Here is a 19,318-nt window from a genome sequence, read left to right on the forward strand (position 1 = left end):
CGTTTCCAGGGTAATGTCACAGAGCTCTGTGATGTCATCTCAATAATAATAATAATAATAATAATAATAATAATAATAATAATAAATTATTTATTATTTATACCCTGCCCATCTGGCTGAGTTTCCCCAGCCACACTGGATGGCTCCCAACAGAAGTAAAAGCACAATAAAACACCAGACATTAAAATCTCCCTAAGCAGGGCTGCCTTCAGATGTCTTTTAAAAATAGGATAGCTGCTTATTTCCCTGACATCTGATGGGAGGACGTTCCACAGGGCGGACACCACCACCGAGAAGGCCCTCTTGCCCTGTTAAGGCCCCACCCTCCCTTTTGGCACTGGGGCCTGCCAATTCCTAAGAGGAAATATTCCCTGCAAACCAGCATGGGGGTGGACTTGATGATCCTTGGGGGTCCCTTCCAACTCTACAATCACAGTGATTCTGTCACTCCATGAAGTGTCCCAGGAGCTGCACCCAGAGGCACAGAGGGTCGTGGTCAGGGCACCCTGACCTGCCACCAGGAGGCTCCCAGGTTGACTTGGGTCTCTGCCACAATCTCAACGGAGCCTTTGAGAAAGCCCCTCTCTTGCCCCCGGCCACAGATGCACCCCCCATGCTCTTTCCCTCGGTTATCAAGGGCTGCTTCCACTTACGGTGGGGTGGGGCGTGCTTTGCACATGCTCAGAGGCTTTCTTAGTAGGGCTGGGTGACTTCATTATGACTTTAATAGTGAGAATCTCCAAATGCTGAAGATGTCTTGGTTATTTTGACTTGTTGGACACTGCGGAGCGCAGAGCACCTTGCTGCCAAAGAGGGGAGTGGGGTGCCTGCCCCACCGCCACCACTTGGGGCTCCCCACTCTGCACCCACCAGGACTGCAGGCAGCCTGTTTTGGCCAGGCGTGCTGCGAGGAGGCCAGCAGGGGGCAGAGGTCTTCAAGTCTTCATGGGGCTGAGCTGGGTGGCAGCTGGTCGAGAGGGATCCCTGGGAGGCCGGCTGGGTGCAAGGCTCTGCCATGGCTGCTGCTCAAAGGAAGCAGCAGGATTGCTCAGGCTGAGCCGCCAGTGCTTTTCAAATGGCTGCCTGCAAGGCAGCAATTCAGCCAGTGCAGAATATTCCCTGCAGCTCGGGGAAGCCAGCAGTCCACCTGGGCCAGCCCCCTGTTCTCACAGTGGCCAGCCAGATGCTTCAGGGGGAGGTCTGTGAGCAGGACCGGAGCACAAAGGCAGCAGCTCTCCCCATGACCTCCCCATGAGCTGTTTCCTAGTTCTGCTGGATCTCTCAGCGGCCTTTGATGCCATCGACCAGGACATCCTTCTGGACCGTCTACAGGGGCTGGGAGCTGGGGGCACTGTCATACAGTGGTTCCGCTCCTTTCTCCTGGGCTGTGTCCAGAAAGTGGTGGTGGGGGATGAGTGTTCAGACCCCTAAGCTCTCACTTGTGGGGTGCCTCAGGGGGGCTCCATCCTCTCCCCAATGCTTTTCAGCATCTATATGAAGCCGCAGGGGGAGATCATCAGGGGTCTGGACTGGGTGTTCATCAGTATGCAGATGACACCCAGCTCTACCTCTCCTTTAAATCAGAACCAGTGAAGGCGGTGAAGGTCCTGTGTGAGTGCCTGGAGGTGGTTGGAGGATGGATGGCGGCTAATAGATTGAGGTTGAATCCTGACAAGACAGATGTACTGTTTTGGGGGGACAGGAGGCGGGCAGGTGTGGAGGACTCCCTGGTCCTGAATGGGGTAACTGTGCCCCTGAAGGACCAGGTGCGTAGCCTGGGAGTCATTTTGGACTCACCGCTGTCCATGGAGGCACAGGTCAAATCTGTATCCAGGGCAGCTGTCTACCAGCTCTACCTGGTACACAGGCTGAGACCCTACCTGACCGTAGACTGTCTCACCAGAGTGGTGCATGCTCTAGTTATCTCCCGCTTGGATTACTGTAATGCGCTCTATGTGGGGCTACCTTTGAAGGTGACCCGGAAACTGCAACTAATTCAGAATGCGGTAGATAGACTGGTGACTGGGAGCGGCCGCTGAGACCACATAGCACCAGTCTTGGAAGACCTACATTGGCTCCCAGTACGTTTCCGAGCACAATTCAAAGTGTTGGTGCTGACCCTGAAAGCCCTCAACGGCCTCAGCCCAGTATCCCTGAAGGAGTGTCTCCACCCCCATCGTTCAGCCCGGGCACTGAGGTCCAGATCTGAGGGCCTACTGGGGGTTCTCTCCCTGCGAGAAGTGAGACTACAGGGAACCAGGCACAGGGCCTTCTTGGTGGTGGTACCCGCCCTGTGGAACGCCCTCCCATCAGATGTCAAAGAAATAAACAACTATTTGACATTTAGAAGACATCTGAAGGCAGCCCTGTTTAGGGAAGTTTTTACTGACTGATGTTTTAATATTTTGTTGGAAGCCACCCAGAGTGGCTGGGGTAGAAATTAATAATAGTAATTATTATTATTATTATTATTATTATTATTATTATTATTATTATTATTATTATTATTATCACCCCCAACAACAAGCATTCCTATACTGCCTCTGGCAGTGGAGGTGGAAGATGGCCCTTGTGGATCGTGGCCCCTGATAGCCTTGTCCAATTGTCTTTTAAAGACATCCAAGTTGGTGGCCATCCCTGCGTCCGGTGGGAGGGAGTTCCAGAGTTTTGGCATTGCATGAAGAAGTCTTGCCTTCCGTCTGTCCTAAATTCCCATTCACTTCAGTTCTAGTATTATGAGGGAGAAGTACTTCTCTGTGTCCACCTTCCCCACCCCAGGTATAACCTTATGCCCCTCTGTCATGTCTTCCCCTCTCCCCTCTTCCATGCCTTTTTTGTGAGAGTCAGCTAGGAGCTGGTGTGAGATGCCAAGTGCTGTTGAGCTGACTGGGAGCCACAGGGCCATCAGACTGAATGTAGGACTAGACAAAGGCAATTGCCACGAGGGTCTACTGCCAGCTGATCTAAGTGCAACAGAGGAAGCTTTCCAAATTGGAGGGGGGTGTAAAAAGGGAAGCAGGGGTCAAGGTGGTCAGCTCTCTGCAGGAAGAGCACCTACAACAAACCAGGGACTGTCAAGGAGGCTTCTTCTTCCAGAAGGCGGAAGTCATAGGAGGAGAACGGAGAGGAACACAAACCATGGCAAAATTGTGGCTCTACTTTGGAGCAATGGTCCCAGCACTCATCCCCCAGAGCCGGTCCATGAGGAGAGCACAATCAGAGGCATCAAAGGCCGCTGAGAGAGAGAGAGAAAGAGAAGCAGAGTCACCCTCCCTCTGCCCCAGCCTCTCCATCCAGGCCACCCATTGGGGTGACCAAGGCTGATTCGGTCCTGAGCCCATGCCTGAACCCAGGAAAACAGGGAGGGCTGCTGCAGCCCACCCCTCACTCCAGGGACTCCTGATTCTGGGAGGCCTCCTTGTCGGTCAGAGCAAAGCAATTAGCTGCTTCCAAAGTATATGAAAAGCCTGGTCTTTATTTTGTTTCCAAATCTGAAATAGCAAAAAAGACTCAGAGAAAGGGTGCAGCTTCTTTTAAAAGTTCACTTTCCCCCACCCCAAGATCCACTCCCACAAGTGTAATACAAACGTCACCATGTCACAGAAAGATGTGGTGTTTCCCAGAAATGTGTGTGCTTGACTGGCCACCTACCAAGCAAGAAAGACAAGTCTCTGCTCATCTTTCACCTTTTGCAATCGTGAATGTTTTCCTTTCACATCCAATCACGGTAATTGCCCTTTATCTTATCTGTGTTAAACATTTCCTCCTTGGTGCATTGATAGCTGTCCTTTTGTCCCATTTCCACTTCTGATAGCTATCTGTAATTTCCCAAGACCTGATTCTGCCCCGTGACCCTGTGCCCTGGAGATGATGGCAGTTCGCAGCTTGTCCTGGCACTGCAACCTGGTACCTCTTTGGTTAATGTGTGTGATCCTTGGTTTGGCTTTTTTTTTTGTAATTAAACCACTTTCATACAATTTCTAGTGTTCATTCTAGCATTCATTCATGTTTTCCCTGAGCCTCCATTCATAATACTGGCTGAGATTAATAATTTCTGCTAGTAGGAACCTTATTTGAAATAGATCCAGGTAATCCACCTGCTCCAGCACCCGACCCAAGAGGGGGCCATTTCCAACCGAGCAGCAGAACATCCAGGGTGGGCTTCTTTAAGGGTGAGAATTACGTCACTGTAGATAAAAGCACCACCACCATCTAGCAGTAGTGATGCTTTGAGCAATGCTTTCTTTTCTTCAATTTTTTCCCTTGGCTTGGTTCTGCTAGAGTTCTTCCTCTGGGTTCTCCTGCCTTTTCCTGGTGTGTCTGTGGGGGTCCGGACTGGCACCTGCTGCCCTTCTGCTTGTGCCACCTCTGTTGCAAGCCCAGGAGCCTTGCCAGGAAAGATGGCAGCCCCTCTCCACCCAGGGCACGACTCCCCTTGCAGCTCAGCACATCCACTCTTGACCAGAGGAGAACCAGCCTTGTGCGTCAAAACCCAGAAACCCCCCGTTTCACCTTCCTCTTGGATAAGGCTTTCTTCCTCTGACAAGGGTGGATTCTGCCAGAGGGCGGCAGGATCCGACCCACAGAGAGACGGAGACGCAGGTGGGCTGAAATGGTTCACTTTATTTCTTTCTCAGTGTGCAGATGATCAGGTGCCCATTGTGTTCCAATGATTTCATAGTGCAGAGAAATGGCAGTGCTGGGGGTGGGGGTGGGGATGAAGTTTCACACATACCCCCCTCGCATCACTTGCATGCCCACGGTGCTCAGATAAGCGTGGCTTCCCTCCCAGAAAAGTAAAGGGATACTGCTCTGTGAGCTACAATTCCTGGATTGCGGGGGGTTGGACTAGATGACCCCTGGGGTCCCCTTCAACTCTGCAATTCTGTAAGTTGGCACAAGGGGTCTTTGGCGAGCGAATCTGCAGTGGGAAACTATGCCCAGTCCTCCTGCGACTGCCGAGTCCAATTACATGCGCTTGTTCCCAGCATCACACGCACGGCCCAAGAGCAGCTGGCGCATGCCTGAGCTGGCCAGAGGCCCACTGGGTGAGCGGCTCCCGGCCTGGGCCTGCCATGGCCTTGCCCTGCGTAGGGGGCAGCCTGCCAAGGGGTCCAGCTGGCGTGAGGGACATGGCTGGGCAGGTGCTCCTTTGCAAAGGGAAGAGCCAGGAGGTCACTGTGGCTGCTTCTGAGGCAGACGTGCTGCCTGCTCACGCCAGGACTAACACACTCTGTGCATGCCCAGAGACACCTTGGCCACATTTGCTTGGATGATGAGAGATCTTGAAGGGAACCCGCAAACCCCACCTTTTGGCTCTTGGGACCTTCAGCCTAATCCCATTCAGCCCCCTGGCTGGCTTAGAGCAGTGGCGAAGGGGAGATACGGAAGGGAGGAGGGCCTCCTGCCATCCCATAATCTGCATGTTCTCCACCCACTGTTGCAGGGGAGGCCATGTTCCTCAGTGGCGGGGGGGGGGGGAGAGTAAGGTTACCAGTTTTCCCCCCAAAGAATATGGGGACACTTTTTTTTTTTTGAAAAGAGGGGGGAAATAATTTTTTTAAAAGTTTTTTTAAAAGAAGAAGTACTATCTTCTCTTCTGTGGTCTCCCTTTGTCGCATGGCCTTCCTCTGGGTCCTGGCCTGCTCCTTTGGAGTGCTAGCCACCATGGAGTAGTCTCGGGTCGGGCCTGGGCTTGGCCACGTGTCCTTGCTTTCCCGGTGCTCTCCTACCTCTCCTCCTCAGTGGCAGCAGCAGCGGCGTAACAAGGTTGGGGCTCTCCTCTTTTTTCTCTTTCCTCTTTCTCTCTCTTCCTCCTCCTCTCCCCTTTCTCCCTGCATCGGCTCCAGGGTTTTCCTGGCCATGGAGTGCTGCTGGGCAGTTGGCCGGGCGCTCTCACTCCCGGCTCAATTTGGGTCCTGGGGGGTGTGTGTCAGCGGTTCCCCCAGTTGACGCGCCAGGAGTCCCTGGTTCCCCTTCAGCAGTGGCAGTGGCAGCCTCAGCAGACTGGAGCTAGCCTGGTAGCGCAGTTGGCTCTGGCTGGCTTTGGGAGTTGCTCGCTGCTGTGACGCCCGCCATTTTGCCTCGCTGGAAGCCCCCATGTGATGTGTCTTGTGCCGTTGAACCAACCACGCAACATTCATTCCCTACTGATAAATCTACAACACTTAAAATATAAATCCGGGGACATTAAATGAAATCCAGGGAGATTCCGGGGACAGATTTGTGAATCCGGGGACTGTCCCCGGGAAACGGGGACGTCTGGTAACCATAGGTAGAGAGTTGCTTTGTATGCAGAAGGTCTTCCGTTCAATCTCCAGTCGCACCTCCGGGGAAAGTGCAGGAGGAGAGATCGTTGCTCTTGTGCTCGGATCCTGCTTGTGGGTTTCCCACTGAGAGGAGAGGGGGCTGGACCAGATGGGCCCCCTTGGGCCTGATCCGGCAGGCAGGCAGCCCAACTGGCCAAGACCTTTCCTCTTGCTCAGGGGAGAAGCTGAGGGGGCTCGACGGGTCAAAGGGCTGACTGGGTGGAAGCTGCCTGGCTAGGAAGGACTCCTGGGGGGGTGGGGGGTGGGCTTGAGGGTCCTCGTGTCCCAAACCCTGATGCAGCCCTTCCTGGGAGCCCCAGCTGAGGGCAAGGGGGAGTTTCTGCTGCAGCTGGCATGGGATGTCTGCACTGGGGACCCCCTCCCCGTCTTTCTCTGGGTGCTGGAATTCCTTGAGCAGCCCCCCCAGTTCAGAGCCTCCCCCGTGAGAGACAGATCCCACCCAGGCAACTGCGGGCGAAGCAGCAGCAGCTCTTTGTGAGGCCTCCAGAGCAGAGGCAGCCATTTGCTTCCTTGGCATGGGGGGAGGGGGGAAAAAGGGGTGCCAGCTGGCATCCTTGCAAGTAGCCAGTGGCCCATTTACACTCCCAGAATCTGGATGGCTCCCCCACCCAGTGCAGGGTCTCCTGGCAACCACTTGCTGTGGGCACATTCAGAAGGTGCCAGAGGTGGAAGACACCCCCCCAGCAGCTTTGCTCCAGAAGAACCTAAAGGCTGGTGGGGTTACTTTCTTTGCCAGGGCTGCCTAGAGACACCCTCCCCAGCCTCAGGAGCCACGTGGGCTGGGCATGTGGCTAGTTCTGGGCCAGGATGACTCTCAGGCTGGCTGCCAAGATGTGGGCGTAGGATCTTAGAACCACAGCATTGTACAGTTGCAAGGGACCCCAAGAGTCATCTAGTCCAACCTCACGCAAGGCAGGAATTGTTTGTTTCCAAACTGGGCACCAGGCCTATGGGCAGCGAGGGACTAGCGGACGTAGAGCCAGTCAGCCAGAGCCGTGGGCAAGTGGGTGAAGGCCTGCAGCCGGACCCACCAGCGGGCCTCCATGGGGTTGTAGCGGGCGTAGGGGTGCCGCGCGGTCAGCGCCTCGGTGATGTCGTCCAGCACAAGGGAGACGTCCCTCAGGCCACTGCGCACAAAGCCCTCCATCCGGTGGACCTGCTCCGCGAAGTAGGCCTCTCCGTAATCCGCGCGGACGGCTGCGCTGGCCCCACTCCACATCTGCTCGGCCTCAGCCTGGACTCCGTCCCGGGTCAGGATGCCGGTGGCCGCAATGAAGTTGCTGGGCTCCACTGCGACCACCCCCACCCCCCAGGGGTACATCTCCTGGCGGAGGCAGCTGGTGAAGGCCTCCAGGCCGGCCTTGGAGACGCAGTAGGAAGAGCGCAGAGGACTGGACATGCGGCCCAGCATGCTGCTCACGTTGACCACGCGGCCTGGAGAGGAGCAGAGAGGCAGGCGCTGGGCGAGAGGGAGTCTCTCTGGGGCCGGCCTTCTCAAAGGGGGGCAGAGGCTGCCGGGAAAGGTCAGCGACTCACCGGGGAGCTTCCCAGCACTACCTCCATGGTGACTGAGAGAGGAGGGAAAGGAACCCTGTGTGTGCTCAGAAGCACACCTCACCGAAATTATTTTCTGTTTCACTGCAAACCAGCTTTGGAGGTCAGCCGTGGTGGAGGCCCCAAGTCCCACTGCCCCATGGGCTGAGCATATCCACGGGGGCTGAGGCTGCCCAGTGGAGCCTGAGCTCCAGAGCTGACCCATCTGCCGCAGGATCTGGAGGGAGGGATCCTGCAGCCGGAGGATCGTGTCCCAGCTGCCCCACCTTCTGCAGGGGCTCCTCAGCTGCTCTTGCCAGGGCTTGTGACAGGCCCCCCCAGGGGCTGGCCTCCCCTCCCAGGCCACTGCTGGCCCAATTCTGCACCAGGAATCCCTGGCACAGGGACCGAGCGCAGCGGGGGGAGGCGTGACAAGGAGGATGTCCCTCAGGAGGCGGACAGTGCCGTACCTTGGGCCCTGCGGATCAGGGGCAGAAAAGCCTTGGTGACTCGGATGGCCCCCCACAGGTTGACCTCGGCCACCCTCTGGTACTTCTCCACGCTGGTGAATTCCACGTCCCCAAAGGAGGCGACTCCGGCGTTGTTCACCAAGCCCCACAGACCTGTCAGGCAAAGCAGGAGATGCGTCCTGGTGGTTCTGCCACAGGAATGGGGTCCTCTGCCCCTGGGGACACCCGGCCCCCTCTCTCCCTGCCCCCTCCCAGGGCCCAAAGTGGGACCCTCTGAATGAGGACGCCAGAGGAACCTCCAGAATCAGCCTGGAGGGGAAACACAAGAGGCGCCATCCCTGTCAGGTGGCCTCAAAGCCTACTTCTAGGGGGGAAGTGGCCCCAATCCAACAGAAAGGTGGAATTAGCAGCCAAATGTAACAAGTGCATATTCTGCTAGTTAGCATGAGAAGGGGTTAACACCACAGAGCCGTATTGCTGACTGGCGCATACTCAGACCATAGAAACACAATTGGTAGACAGGGTTCTGTGTGATGTCATTTCCCCTCCATACGGTACTTCCTGTCCCCTCCTCTCTTCCTTTGGCCAGTCTTGGAGGCAGAGTCGCCTCTGCCTGCTCCAGCTTTGGGTTCAGGCCTGAAGCTACTTATACAGTAAATGTTACTGCTGCCATTGCTGTGAACCATTGCAAGATTATAAATTATATTTTTAACTTATTTACAAATTGTTGCCTGATTGTTGTTAAGTGGAGTAAGAAAGGGGAGCCAGCTTGCTTCATGAAGCTGGACTTGCTCAACAGGAGCCTACTAATTCCTACGCTTTTAATTTTGCTGCCAAGAATGGGATTTTGAAACTCAGTCCTCGCTTCTGGGAGCCTGGAGGGATAAATTGCAATAAACCTCTCCTCTCCCACCCATTAAACCCATCCCACATTCTGCGCTGAAATGAGTAGGGCTGGTGGGGGGAGCACATCCGTAGGGGAGCCATGGGGTCTCCATCCCAGGCCATTCCCTCCTCCCCACGGATCCACCCCATTCCCTCTTTCCCAGTGTCTTTTGTCCTTGAATTCTGAGCCCCAGGAGGTGCACCAGCGCAGAGGGGGTTCTGCTGCCCTCCTCTCTCCCGTTGCTGCCCCCACAGCCCCCAAAGAGGCTCTGGCAAAGAGGCTGGAAGATTCTGCCAGGAATGTCTCCTCCAGCCAATTCCACCCAGAGAGATCCACCAAAGGCCCTTCTGGCAAGTCCTGCACTGCAAGAAGTTGGACTAGATGAGTCCACCAACTTGCCCATGCTCTGATTCTGTGAGTCTCCCAGGGGCTGCCAAGCCCCACGGCTGGGTGAGCTGAGGCGTCCTCTCTCCTCCAAGGGGACTGGAAGAGATGGGGGCAGCTCTCTCTCTCTCCCCTCTCCTTACAGCCCCCTCTTCCCGGCCTCCCAGTCTCTGAGTCAGAAGGATCCTGTACAGAGAATCAGGAGCACCACCGCCACAAAACTTGGGGGACCATTTCTGCATTTGGGGTGGGGGCCAGAGGTCTCTGTGGGGGTGGGGGGCTTCTCCTTTCCTGCCTCTTGCACAGAGAAGGGGTCCTTTGAGGATGGCTCAGCTGAGGGCATCTTTGGGGCTCTGTACGGAGACCCCCCCAAAGCCTCTTGTTCGCCTGGCTCCATGCCCATGTGCCCACCCTCTCCTGCTTCATTCCTCCCACCCAGGGAGACCCCTCCCTGCTCTGGCCCAGCCTCCTCCTCCCTTCTGGCCCTGATCCCTGCTCTGCTCATCCTGCTGACTCCCTTGGCCCTTTGCACAGTCCTCCCTGCCTTGCCTTTGCCCTCCTTTGCTCTCTGCAATCCTCCTCGGCCTCATCCTGCCCCAGGGAATGTGGGGCTCAGCAGCAGCCAGAAAGGCTGGGCCAGGAGGGGCTGCTGCTTCTGATGCTGCCACGTCCTGCAGATGACCTGAGCTGACCTGAGACGGGGTCACCTGCCAGCTGTTGGCTCAGAGGTCCACACCTTGTCCTGGATCGGGCCCCCAGGCAGGCAGCCCCCCCCCCCCCGTGCCTGCAAGATGCCAGGACAAAGGCAGCTCTGTAGCACAAGGAAGAGCCCTGGCTCATGGGGGGGGGGTTAGTTTAGAGTAAGAGGCACCATGGTGGAAGTTTATACAATTGGGCCTGGCAGGAGAAGCAGACAGAGATCAGTTTTCCTCCCTGTCTCCGAACTCCAGAACTCCTGGGCATCCAGTGAAGCTGAACGCTGGAAGATTCAGGACAGAGAAAGGAAAGACTTCTTCATGCGGCACATAGATAAACTGCGGAACTCCCTTCCACAGGAGGCAGCGATGGCCATCACCCTACGAGGCTTTCCAAAAGGACTGTGCCAATTCATGGAGGAGGAGGAGGGGGCTTTGGGGGCCGCAGGAGGGCAGAGCTGCTCTTGCCCTGGGCTCCTGCTTGTGGGCTTCTTCCCCTGGGGGCCTCTGGCTGGCCATTCTGAGAAGAAGATGCTGGACTAGATGGGTCACTGGCCTGATCCTGCAGCCAGGCTCTTCTGAGCCTCTTCTTATCTCGTGGTCCCAGCTCCATCCGCTGCCTCATTTCCAGGAACTGAGCCACCTCCCTTTGAGCCCTCCCCACTGCCTGCTCAGGATCAGCCAGGATGAGCCTCCCCTCTGTGCCCCCGCCCCACAGACACCAAGCAGGCCCCTCTGGCCACGCAGCTGCCCCAGGGATGCCCCAGCCCCCGCGTGGCCCTGGCCAGAGGGCCCTTACCTTGCTCCGGCCCCTTCAGGCTCCCGGTCACGAGCTGGAGAGCCCTGGCCACCTCCTCCTCGCTGCAGACGTTCATCTGCAGGACGTGCATCCGCCCCGAGGCTCCCAGGCGCTCCAGCTCCCGGGCACCGTCTCCTCCTTGGTCCTGCTCAACAGACAAGAAATCCTTTGCCCACAACAGTCTGCCAGGAGTGGGCCCCCCTCCAATCCACTCCCAGGGCCCCCTGGATCAGGCTGGGGGCTGCTGGGGGCTGGCACTTAGCTCCCTGACCCACAGCTGCTGCTTCCTTGTCTACAGGAAAGAGGGCAGTATTGGCAACCGTGTTTTAAAACCTGCTTTGAGTGGAAAACCAGGATAGTGTAATGAGTTTGGGGAATCAGGCTGAACGCCAAGACATACCCAAGCCCTGGATCCAGCAAGTGTTAAAAGACAAGCCAGGCTAGCTTCCCGAGGAGGAGATCGCTTGGGTGATGGGCCATTTAGAGAACAAAGGAAAGGGGCTCTGTGTGAGATGGCAAAGGGGTGGCCTCGCAGGTAGCTAGAAGGAAGTGTGGTTATTATTATATTGCTTCCTAGACATCCATCCATCTGGTGGGTGGGGGTCCTTGGTGGGGGTTCCCACTCCCCTCCACCAGACAGGCCAGGGGACTGGGACTTTGCCCCCCCCCAGCTCAGCGGCCTGCTCCCCCCTCCTCTGCTCCAAAGGCCCAGGCAGCCCAGAAGAGACGCCCTGTCTGGCTCTCCTCTCAACAGACGGAGGATGTGGGCCGGCTGTATCAGGAGGGATTTCCAGATTCATAAACTGCCCCACAGCCAAAGGCTGCCCAAGGGGGTGTACAGTCAGATGAAGAGGGTTGCAGACTCAGCTGAAACCAGTAAGGCCATTCCTGCGATTGTGCAAATCCAGAGGCTGATGGGCTTTTCAGGGAAAGCCTTCGGGATCAAGGGCATATTACGGGATTAGTGGTTGCCCAACTTCATTTGAAACCACAGGGAAGACAGGAACCCTTTGCAAGGAGAGCAGAGGATCCCCAGAGGTGATTCTGGGGCGGTAAGCCTGGCAGTTGGGATGGGGGTGGCCAGGAATGTCACCGTCTTCTGGGAACAGGAGACACAAAATCTGGTCCTTGCTTTGCAAACGGGTTCAGGGGCTGAAGGGAAGCCGTCCCACGGGAATCCGGAGCCCAGAGGAAGAGTCCTGGGGCCTCTCTCTGCCTGTGCAGATGTCCCCCGCTGCCCCGGATGTTTACAAGGGACCCAGGCGAGGCGGCCGAGGGCACGTGGCTTGGAGCTGTGATGAAGAACCTGCAGCTGCTGCTCCTGCAGTGTGGGGAAAGTGAAAGTGAGCCGTCACTGTCTCCACGGCAACAGGGCCAGGCACAACCTCACTTGGGATGGAAACTTCCAGGCTTGGCCGCCTCCCAGGGGGGGCTCACTGGCTCTGCCAGGTCTCCCAGGCAGGGAGGGAGGGAGGTCACCTTGGCCGGCCTGAATCACAAAGGAGACGGCTGCGTGACCTCTGGGTGTCCCTGGGCAGGAAGGTGGCTGCGAGTGGGGAAGAAGGTGGAGAGGAGGCCACCCAAAGGCCCTCTCTGGCAGGAGGAGGAAGAGGAGGAAGAAGAAAAAGAATGGCAGTTGTCTGAGGCACAGAGTTCTCACTCCACCCCCCCACCCCAGCCAAGGGAGCTTCCTCACCCAGCAGACAAGGCTCGTCTGTGGGACAGGAGGTGGGGAAGGCACAATAGCAGGCCTTGACCTCCAAAATTTCCCCAGAAGGAGCTACCCACACAGCCTCCCCCACTGGCCTCAGGGGCTCTGTCCTTGGGCACAGCCAGGGGCCTAATCTGCGCCCACCCCCAAGTCAATCTGCCCCCACAAAATCCAACCAAGTTTGGTGGCCGCAGCAAAAAGGGAACACAATGAAGCAGGCGCCCTGCTGGGGTGGGGGAGAGAGAGGGGGGCTGGCACCCCACTCACTCACGGTGTTGTATGAGTTTATGCCAATAAGAACTCGGTGGCTTGCAGCAATGGCATCCTCCACAGCTGGGATGCCACCCCTGGGTGAAGCTACCTCCCTTGGGGCACCAAATATGAGCAGTCCCCGGTTTACACTCCCCGGACTCCTCTTTCCCAAGTGAAGTTCTCCAGAGGTTGTGGGACTCCCAGCGCAGCCGATGGCCAGGGGGGAGGATGAGGGTGGGAGTCGTAGTTCAACAACCTCTGGAGGGCACCCGGTTGGGAAAGGTTGCTCTGCAAGGTGGGCACAGCAGCTGCTTCTCTTCTGAGCCCGTCTCTCGTCCAGCTGGGTGGGCGGCAGCAGCCCCCCCTCACCTTGAGCAGGCAGGCGGCAAAGACGGTGAAGCCCTCGGCGTGGAGGCGCCTGGCCAAGGCCTGGCCGAAGCCTTTGTCGCAGCCGGTGATGAGCACGGCCTTCCCGTCGGCCTGCAGGGGAGAGACAGGAAGGGGCCCCCTCAGAGCCTGCCGAGAGCCAGGGAGAGATCATCTCTACGCTCTAGGCCAGAGGGGTCCACGTGCGGCCCTCAAGGCCCTTTGCTTGGCTCCCGCCCTCCTGCTTCCCTAGTTAGGACGTGCCCAGCTTTGGGAAGGAGATGCGAAGGCACCAGGGAGGAGCTGCCTGAGCCTCGTCTCTTCATCGCCAAGCCCTCCGCCTTGCTTAGCCGGTTTGGGGAAGGCGGCAGGAGGGCCAAGCAGGGCGGGGGGGTGTCAAATGTCAGCCGCTCTCCCCCAATGACCCACCCTGAGAGACGGCTTCACCCAACCACGCTCCCAACTGGAGGGTCCCAATCCAGCTCTCCTGCTCCCACACCTCTCTCAACAAAGGCAGATTGATGGCTTTAAAGAATCAGGAACATTCCTGCCTTCCTCTTCCAGCTAAGGATGGGAAGAGGCAGGCAAGAGCAAGCCCAGAGGGGCTGGGAGGAAGCACGGCCAGCCAAGCCCCCCCCCCCCCGAGAGCAGAGTTTGCCTCTCCTGATCTGCACCCCCTGAAGTCACAAAGGGGGTCACCCTCCCTCTGAACCCACCCCATTTTGCGGCTTGCCACACTTGTCGCTCTCTCCTGGCCAGCTCAGAGGTGCTGCACCTCGTCCCGACTCCTAGGAAGCAACGGTTCACTCAGAAGCCTCCTGCATGGTGGCAAAGAAGGATGTCTGGTGGCACAGCAAGGGTTGAGAGCTGCTCCCTTGTGGGCACCAGGCGCAGAGGCAGGGGGCCGTGCTTGCTGCAGAGACACCCAGTGGGCACGGCCCCTTCCCCTTCCTGCACCAGGAGGGTCAGGCCAGTGGTCCTCCTTCCTGCCCGTTCTCCTGCCCCTCTTTCCTGGGCACCTTGTGCAATGAGCTGTCTGGAGGCGGCTTCAGCCGCAACAAGTTGTGGCGGCAGATAAGGATCAGGCCTCAGCTGCCAAGCCAGATCCAGAGCAGGTTTTTCAGGGCTGGGAAGCTGCTGAGCAACCGGCAGGCAGGCATCACCTGACCCGACCGCTCTCAAGGACAAGCGAACGGGAAGTGCGAAGCGAGGGAGAGCCGGCTTGCCAAGGGCGGGTGACTGGGCTGCTGGCCTGGCATGTGCGGTGGCATCTCCCCTGCGTCACCCTGGGCGAGGGAAAGAGTGACCGGCCTGGAAAGTCCTCTCGGGACACGGCCTGCCCACCCAGACCAAGGAGAACTCGGCTCTGGAAGCAGGCCAAAGGCAGCCAGGACAAGAGCTATTTTGAAGCCCACAAAGGAACAAGGCGGCCTGTGGTGTTTACAGTCCTTGTCAGCCTCCACTCCTCCCTTGCCAGCCCTCCCTCCCTCCCCACATCCACAAAGGTCGACAGGCCAGCTTAACGGGGGGGGGGGGGTGACCAACGGACGGAGCCACACCTGAAGGTGATTCAACAGCTGCTGCCTTTGGGAGCGCAATAAACGGGGAAACCTCCAGACTCGTTAAGGCAGAGCGCTGGGACCTGGGATTGTTTGGAACCACATTTTAAGCACAAATTGCTCAACTCCTAGGGCTGCCATACGTCCGGAATCCCCCCAAAATAATGTCCAAATGGAATATTTGAGAATCGGTAGAAATGTTTGGGGAAACCTGGGCATATGGCAACCCATGTTGGAAATGTATATTCCCGCCCCGCCCCCCAGTTTACTAAAAAAATAGCTGTTGAACTATTCTGCAACCCTCCCACCCCCAGAAGCCCCTGGTGTCCTGGTGCAAATGGCTAAGTACCGTATTTTTTGCATTATAAGACTCACTTTTTCCCTCCCAAAAAGTAAGGGGAAATGTGTGTGCGTCTTATGGAGCGAATGCAGGCTGCACAGATATCCCAGAAGCCAGAACAGCAAGAGGGATTGCTGCTTTCACTGCGCAGCGATCCCTCTTGCTGTTCTGGCTTCTGAGATTCAGAATATTTTTTTCTTGTTTTCCTCCTCCAAAAACTAGGTGCGTCTTGTGGTCTGGTGCATCTTATAGAGCGAAAAATACGGTAAATGCTGTTCTCTAGAGGTGAGGCAAAGGTGCCCAAGGCCAGATCAGCCGGAAGGAAAAGAAACTCCAGCAGCCTGGATCCAAAACGCAGCCACAGCAAAGGAGGCCCTAACCCTGGCTTGGGCTTCCCCTCCTGGTGGGACTATTTTCAGAGGTGACCTTTGCCTGCCTCTGGGTCAGACTCTGAGCCCCACATTCCCCTCTCAGGCACAGGAGGGGTTTGCCCTCTGTCAAGGGCGAACAGGAGCCCCTCTGCGGTGGGGATCCCGGCATTGGCTGGCTCTAGCCTGGCTCCCACCTTGACCTGACCTCCCTTCATCTCTCCCCTGCTCTTCTCACTCTCCTGTCTTGTTTGCTCCCAGGAAGCCTTGTGGACCCTTTGACTCGGTTTCCCTCCTGGCCGCTTGGGCTGAGAAGGGTTGCCTAGTCCACAAAGGGGGGGGGGGATTAGATCAGTGCAGCTTAAGTCTCCAAGGGGGGGAAACAAAATCCTGCAAAGTTATTGGTTTAAATCAAGTTTCACGTTTTGTAACCTGGCTCTTTCCTAATAGCAATGAACTCGCTGTAGCCATGGAGCCATGTTTACTTGCAGCTAAATAGAGTCCTTTGTGCTGCGCAGGAACCCCAAATCTTCATGTTGCCAATGTGACTTTTGCACAGAAGCCAAAAAGGAGGCCGGGGGGGGGGCTGCAATGAGTGACTTTGTCTCTCTCTTGCAATGACAGTAAGCAAGACCATTTGTTGGGGGGGGGGCTGTGACTCAGTCGGAGAGTATCTGCTTTGCAAGAAGGTGGTCTCAGATTCCATTCCTGGCATTGCTGAGCTGGCCTTTCTCCCACTGGCAGGCAGAGCGGCCTGCTGAGCACTCCTGCAAATCTCGACACCCCCCACCCACCCGTCTCCTTTCATTCATTGTGAACTGGGAGACTGGTCAGGGCTGCCCAAAGGGACGTGGCACTTATGCCCAGGCACTGCTTTTCATGCAGCCCAGAGTCCAGTTTTGGGGCTGGGTCTCGCAGCACTGCAAGGCTCCTCGCACACGGAGATGTTAGCCAGGGTCTTCTGTGTCCCCCTTCCTCCTGCCTTCCCAGCTTGCTCCAGGCAGCTAATTAAGTACAATCACAAAATGTGGTTTTTCAGAATTTAACCACAATGACCATGACCCCATTGTGAACCATCATTTGCTCCAACTGCCAGCAGACTCCTCTAGAACAGCCTCCTGTGATTGATTGCAGAGTAAACGGGATAGAAAATTTGGTATTAAGAAACACACTGAATTTTTTTCATTTATTAATAAAATAAAGAAAAAATGTGCAGTTATGTTGCCATAATCAACGGATTTGAATTGAGAGGAGGAAGCAACCTCCCCCCCACACACACCTGAGCCCAAGATTGGCAATATTTGTTTTCATTGGTTAAGCAATTACAAGGCAAGAAAGGAAATGGGATTGAAAGGTTTTTAATTGGTTTGACAAATGTGCTTTATGGTATCAATCACACAACAGAATTAAAAATCCGCTTCCTTGATTTTCCCTTCAAGTCAGTGCAGCCAGAGAGGAAGGGGCTCCAGAGCTGGGCTCCTGTTCAGCTTGGGGGATGCAGAGATGCTGGCCCACCCTCTCTGGGGCACGCCTTGCTGACCCCCGCAAAGAGGATGCAGGGGAGGGGGGGGGCGGCTTTCTTCCTAGCCTACAAGGCAGCGGAGCTTCCTTGGAGGTGGCTCCACAATTGTTGTTACTTTGAAGATTTGCACCTTGCCTTTCAAGCAATGACTCTCAAGGCAGCAAACAAGAAACAGGGAATATTACAAAACCCCAACAACGCCCCGCCAGGCGCGCAACGGAACGCCTTTCATTGTTTCAGTTTGCAAGCTTTAGTCTGCTGTAAAGTTTCTTGCAATTGGATGTGTTTTAAGCTGTAAATTGCCCTGGAATCTGACATGATGAAAGGCAGCTTTAAGTAATTGGCTGTGTGGATTGCAGCATTTGGGACTTTTTAGCTTAGAGAAAAGGTAAGAGGTGATGTTGATGGAAGTTTGTAAAGTTACACCTGCCATGGAGAAAGGGGGTAGAGAAAGGTTTCTCTCTCCCTCACGGATCTCCAATGAATGTCAAAGGGTTCAGGGCACAGAAAAGGAAGTCCTTCTTCATGCAGAGCACAGTTAAACTGTGGAACTCCCTCCCACCGGAGACAGTGACAGCCACTGACTTGGATGGCTTTAAAAGAGGAGAAATCCATGGCCTGGAGGAGGAGGAGGAAGAGAGGGCTACTGACTGGCTACCAGCCATGTTGGCTAGACTCTCCCCTTCCCAGCCCGGCTCCTGAATCCCAGTTCGGGGAAAGCGCAGGAGCAGAGCGTTGCTCTTGGGCTCAGCTCCTGCTCTGGGGCTTCCCACAAAGGGCAGCTGGTTGGCCACTGGGGGAACAGGAGGCTGGACTAGATGGGCTCCCTGGGGCCTGATCCGGCAGCCTCTTCTGAGGCACAACACTGGAGGGAGCTGGGCGGCTGAGGGGGGCCTGTCCTACCTCGCAGGGTTGTGTGTGTGTGAGAGAGGCCTGAGGCACCTAGTCCCCCCCCCCGCTGCCTCCCAGGCCGCCCTGCTCTGGCCCCCCCAGACCCCCCCCTTCCAGGCTGCTGGGACGGAGACACGTGTTCTGGGGAAGAGCGCAGACGTGACCACAAACTCCAGAGCCAACGAGAAAGGGAGGAGGGAGGGGAGGGGAGGGGGGATCCTGCCCAGGGCGAGGAAGGCAAGGAAGGAAGGCCCAGCTGCGGGAGGAGGAGGAGAAGGAGGAGGGCAGCAGCTCTCTGCATGAGCCACGGGGCCCGAGGAGCCTGTGGCGGGGGGGGGGTGCCTCTGCCCTGGCTGCAGCCGCGCTGCTCCTCGCCCAGGCCGGGCCCGGGCCGCGGAGGGTGCAAAGGGCAGCAGGCCGGAGGCTCGGAGCCCCTTTGGGCCGGCCAGGCTCCTTCGGGGCCCCGGAGAGAGGCCCCTCCTCCCGCAAGGGGCGCCGCGGCTCCCGCTCCCCTTCGGCGCTACTCACGGCGAGGGCGCCGCCCCGACGAGGCAGCCGGCGGCCCAGCAGAGGCAGCAGCGCCACGCCCAGCGCCCCCGCCACCACCCCGACGCCCCGCAGCCAGAGCAGCAGGAGAAGCAGCAGCGCTGCCGGCCCGAGCGCGAGGCGGGCGGGGAGCCCCGGGGGCGGCGGCGGCATCTCCTCCTGAGGCGCGCGCGTGACCTCACTTCCTGGCCGGGCGGGAGCGCGGGAGGGCGGGCCAGTCGCGGGAAGGACGCGCCGGAGAGAGAGCGGGAGAGCGCGCAGGTGAGGCGCCCCGGCCGGGAAGGCGAGGGCCAGAGAGGGAGCCCCCCCCCCCCCGCCGATGCCCGTCGGCCCGGCCCGCCACCCGCTTGCCTGCCCGCCTGCCTTCCTTTGCGCCGGGCGGGCGGGCGGGGCGGGGGCGGCGCCGGCCTCCCTCCCCCGACGAGCCTCCCGGCTCAGCCTCTCAGCGCCCGCCGCGTCCCGGCCGGCCTTCCGGCGAGCCAGCCTCCCTCCCGAGGGCCCCCCGCCGCCCCTCTGCTTGGGGGAGAGCAGGCCCATTCCCCCCCGCGGGGAGCAGAAGAGGAGGCTTCCGGGGCGGGAGGGAACCCCAAGGCTCATCCAGGCCACCCCTCCTGCTCTCTTGTGCTTGGGAGGAGGGAGTTGAGCTTCCCGTGCCCCCCCCCCCCGC

The 19,318-nt window shown here is 57.6% G+C and overlaps 1 protein-coding gene across 1 annotated transcript; it reads right to left on the reverse strand.

Annotated features, from left to right (window-relative positions):
• Positions 1 to 4,603: 4,603 nt before the first annotated feature.
• On the reverse strand, positions 4,604 to 18,906 carry LOC310707372 (D-beta-hydroxybutyrate dehydrogenase, mitochondrial-like). Its single transcript, XM_083504511.1, has 5 exons — positions 18,634 to 18,906; positions 13,429 to 13,539; positions 11,097 to 11,241; positions 8,333 to 8,485; positions 4,604 to 7,763 (listed from the first exon to the last, which is right to left on the reverse strand). Exons 1-5 carry the CDS (start codon positions 18,802 to 18,804, stop codon positions 7,294 to 7,296), a joined length of 1,050 nt encoding a protein of 349 aa, XP_083360637.1. The 5' UTR covers positions 18,805 to 18,906; the 3' UTR covers positions 4,604 to 7,293.
• Positions 18,907 to 19,318: the final 412 nt, after the last annotated feature.

The sequence above is a fragment of the Podarcis liolepis genome (genome assembly GCF_965112155.1).
Source record: "Podarcis liolepis genome assembly, chromosome: 5".
Classification (NCBI taxonomy): Eukaryota; Metazoa; Chordata; class Lepidosauria; order Squamata; family Lacertidae; genus Podarcis; species Podarcis liolepis.

Excerpts from the sequence above, each read along its gene's own strand:
- LOC310707372 (XM_083504511.1), bottom strand. The coding sequence starts at position 18,804 with ATGCCGCCGCCGCCCCCGGGGCTCCCCGCCCGCCTCGCGCTCGGGCCG. Across the intron at positions 11,242-13,428 it reads TTGCCGCCTGCCTGCTCAAG|GACCAAGGAGGAGACGGTGC; the intron begins GTGAGGGGGGGC and ends TCTGTTGAGCAG. Across the intron at positions 8,486-11,096 it reads CCTGAAGGGGCCGGAGCAAG|GTCTGTGGGGCTTGGTGAAC; the intron begins GTAAGGGCCCTC and ends TTTGCCTGACAG.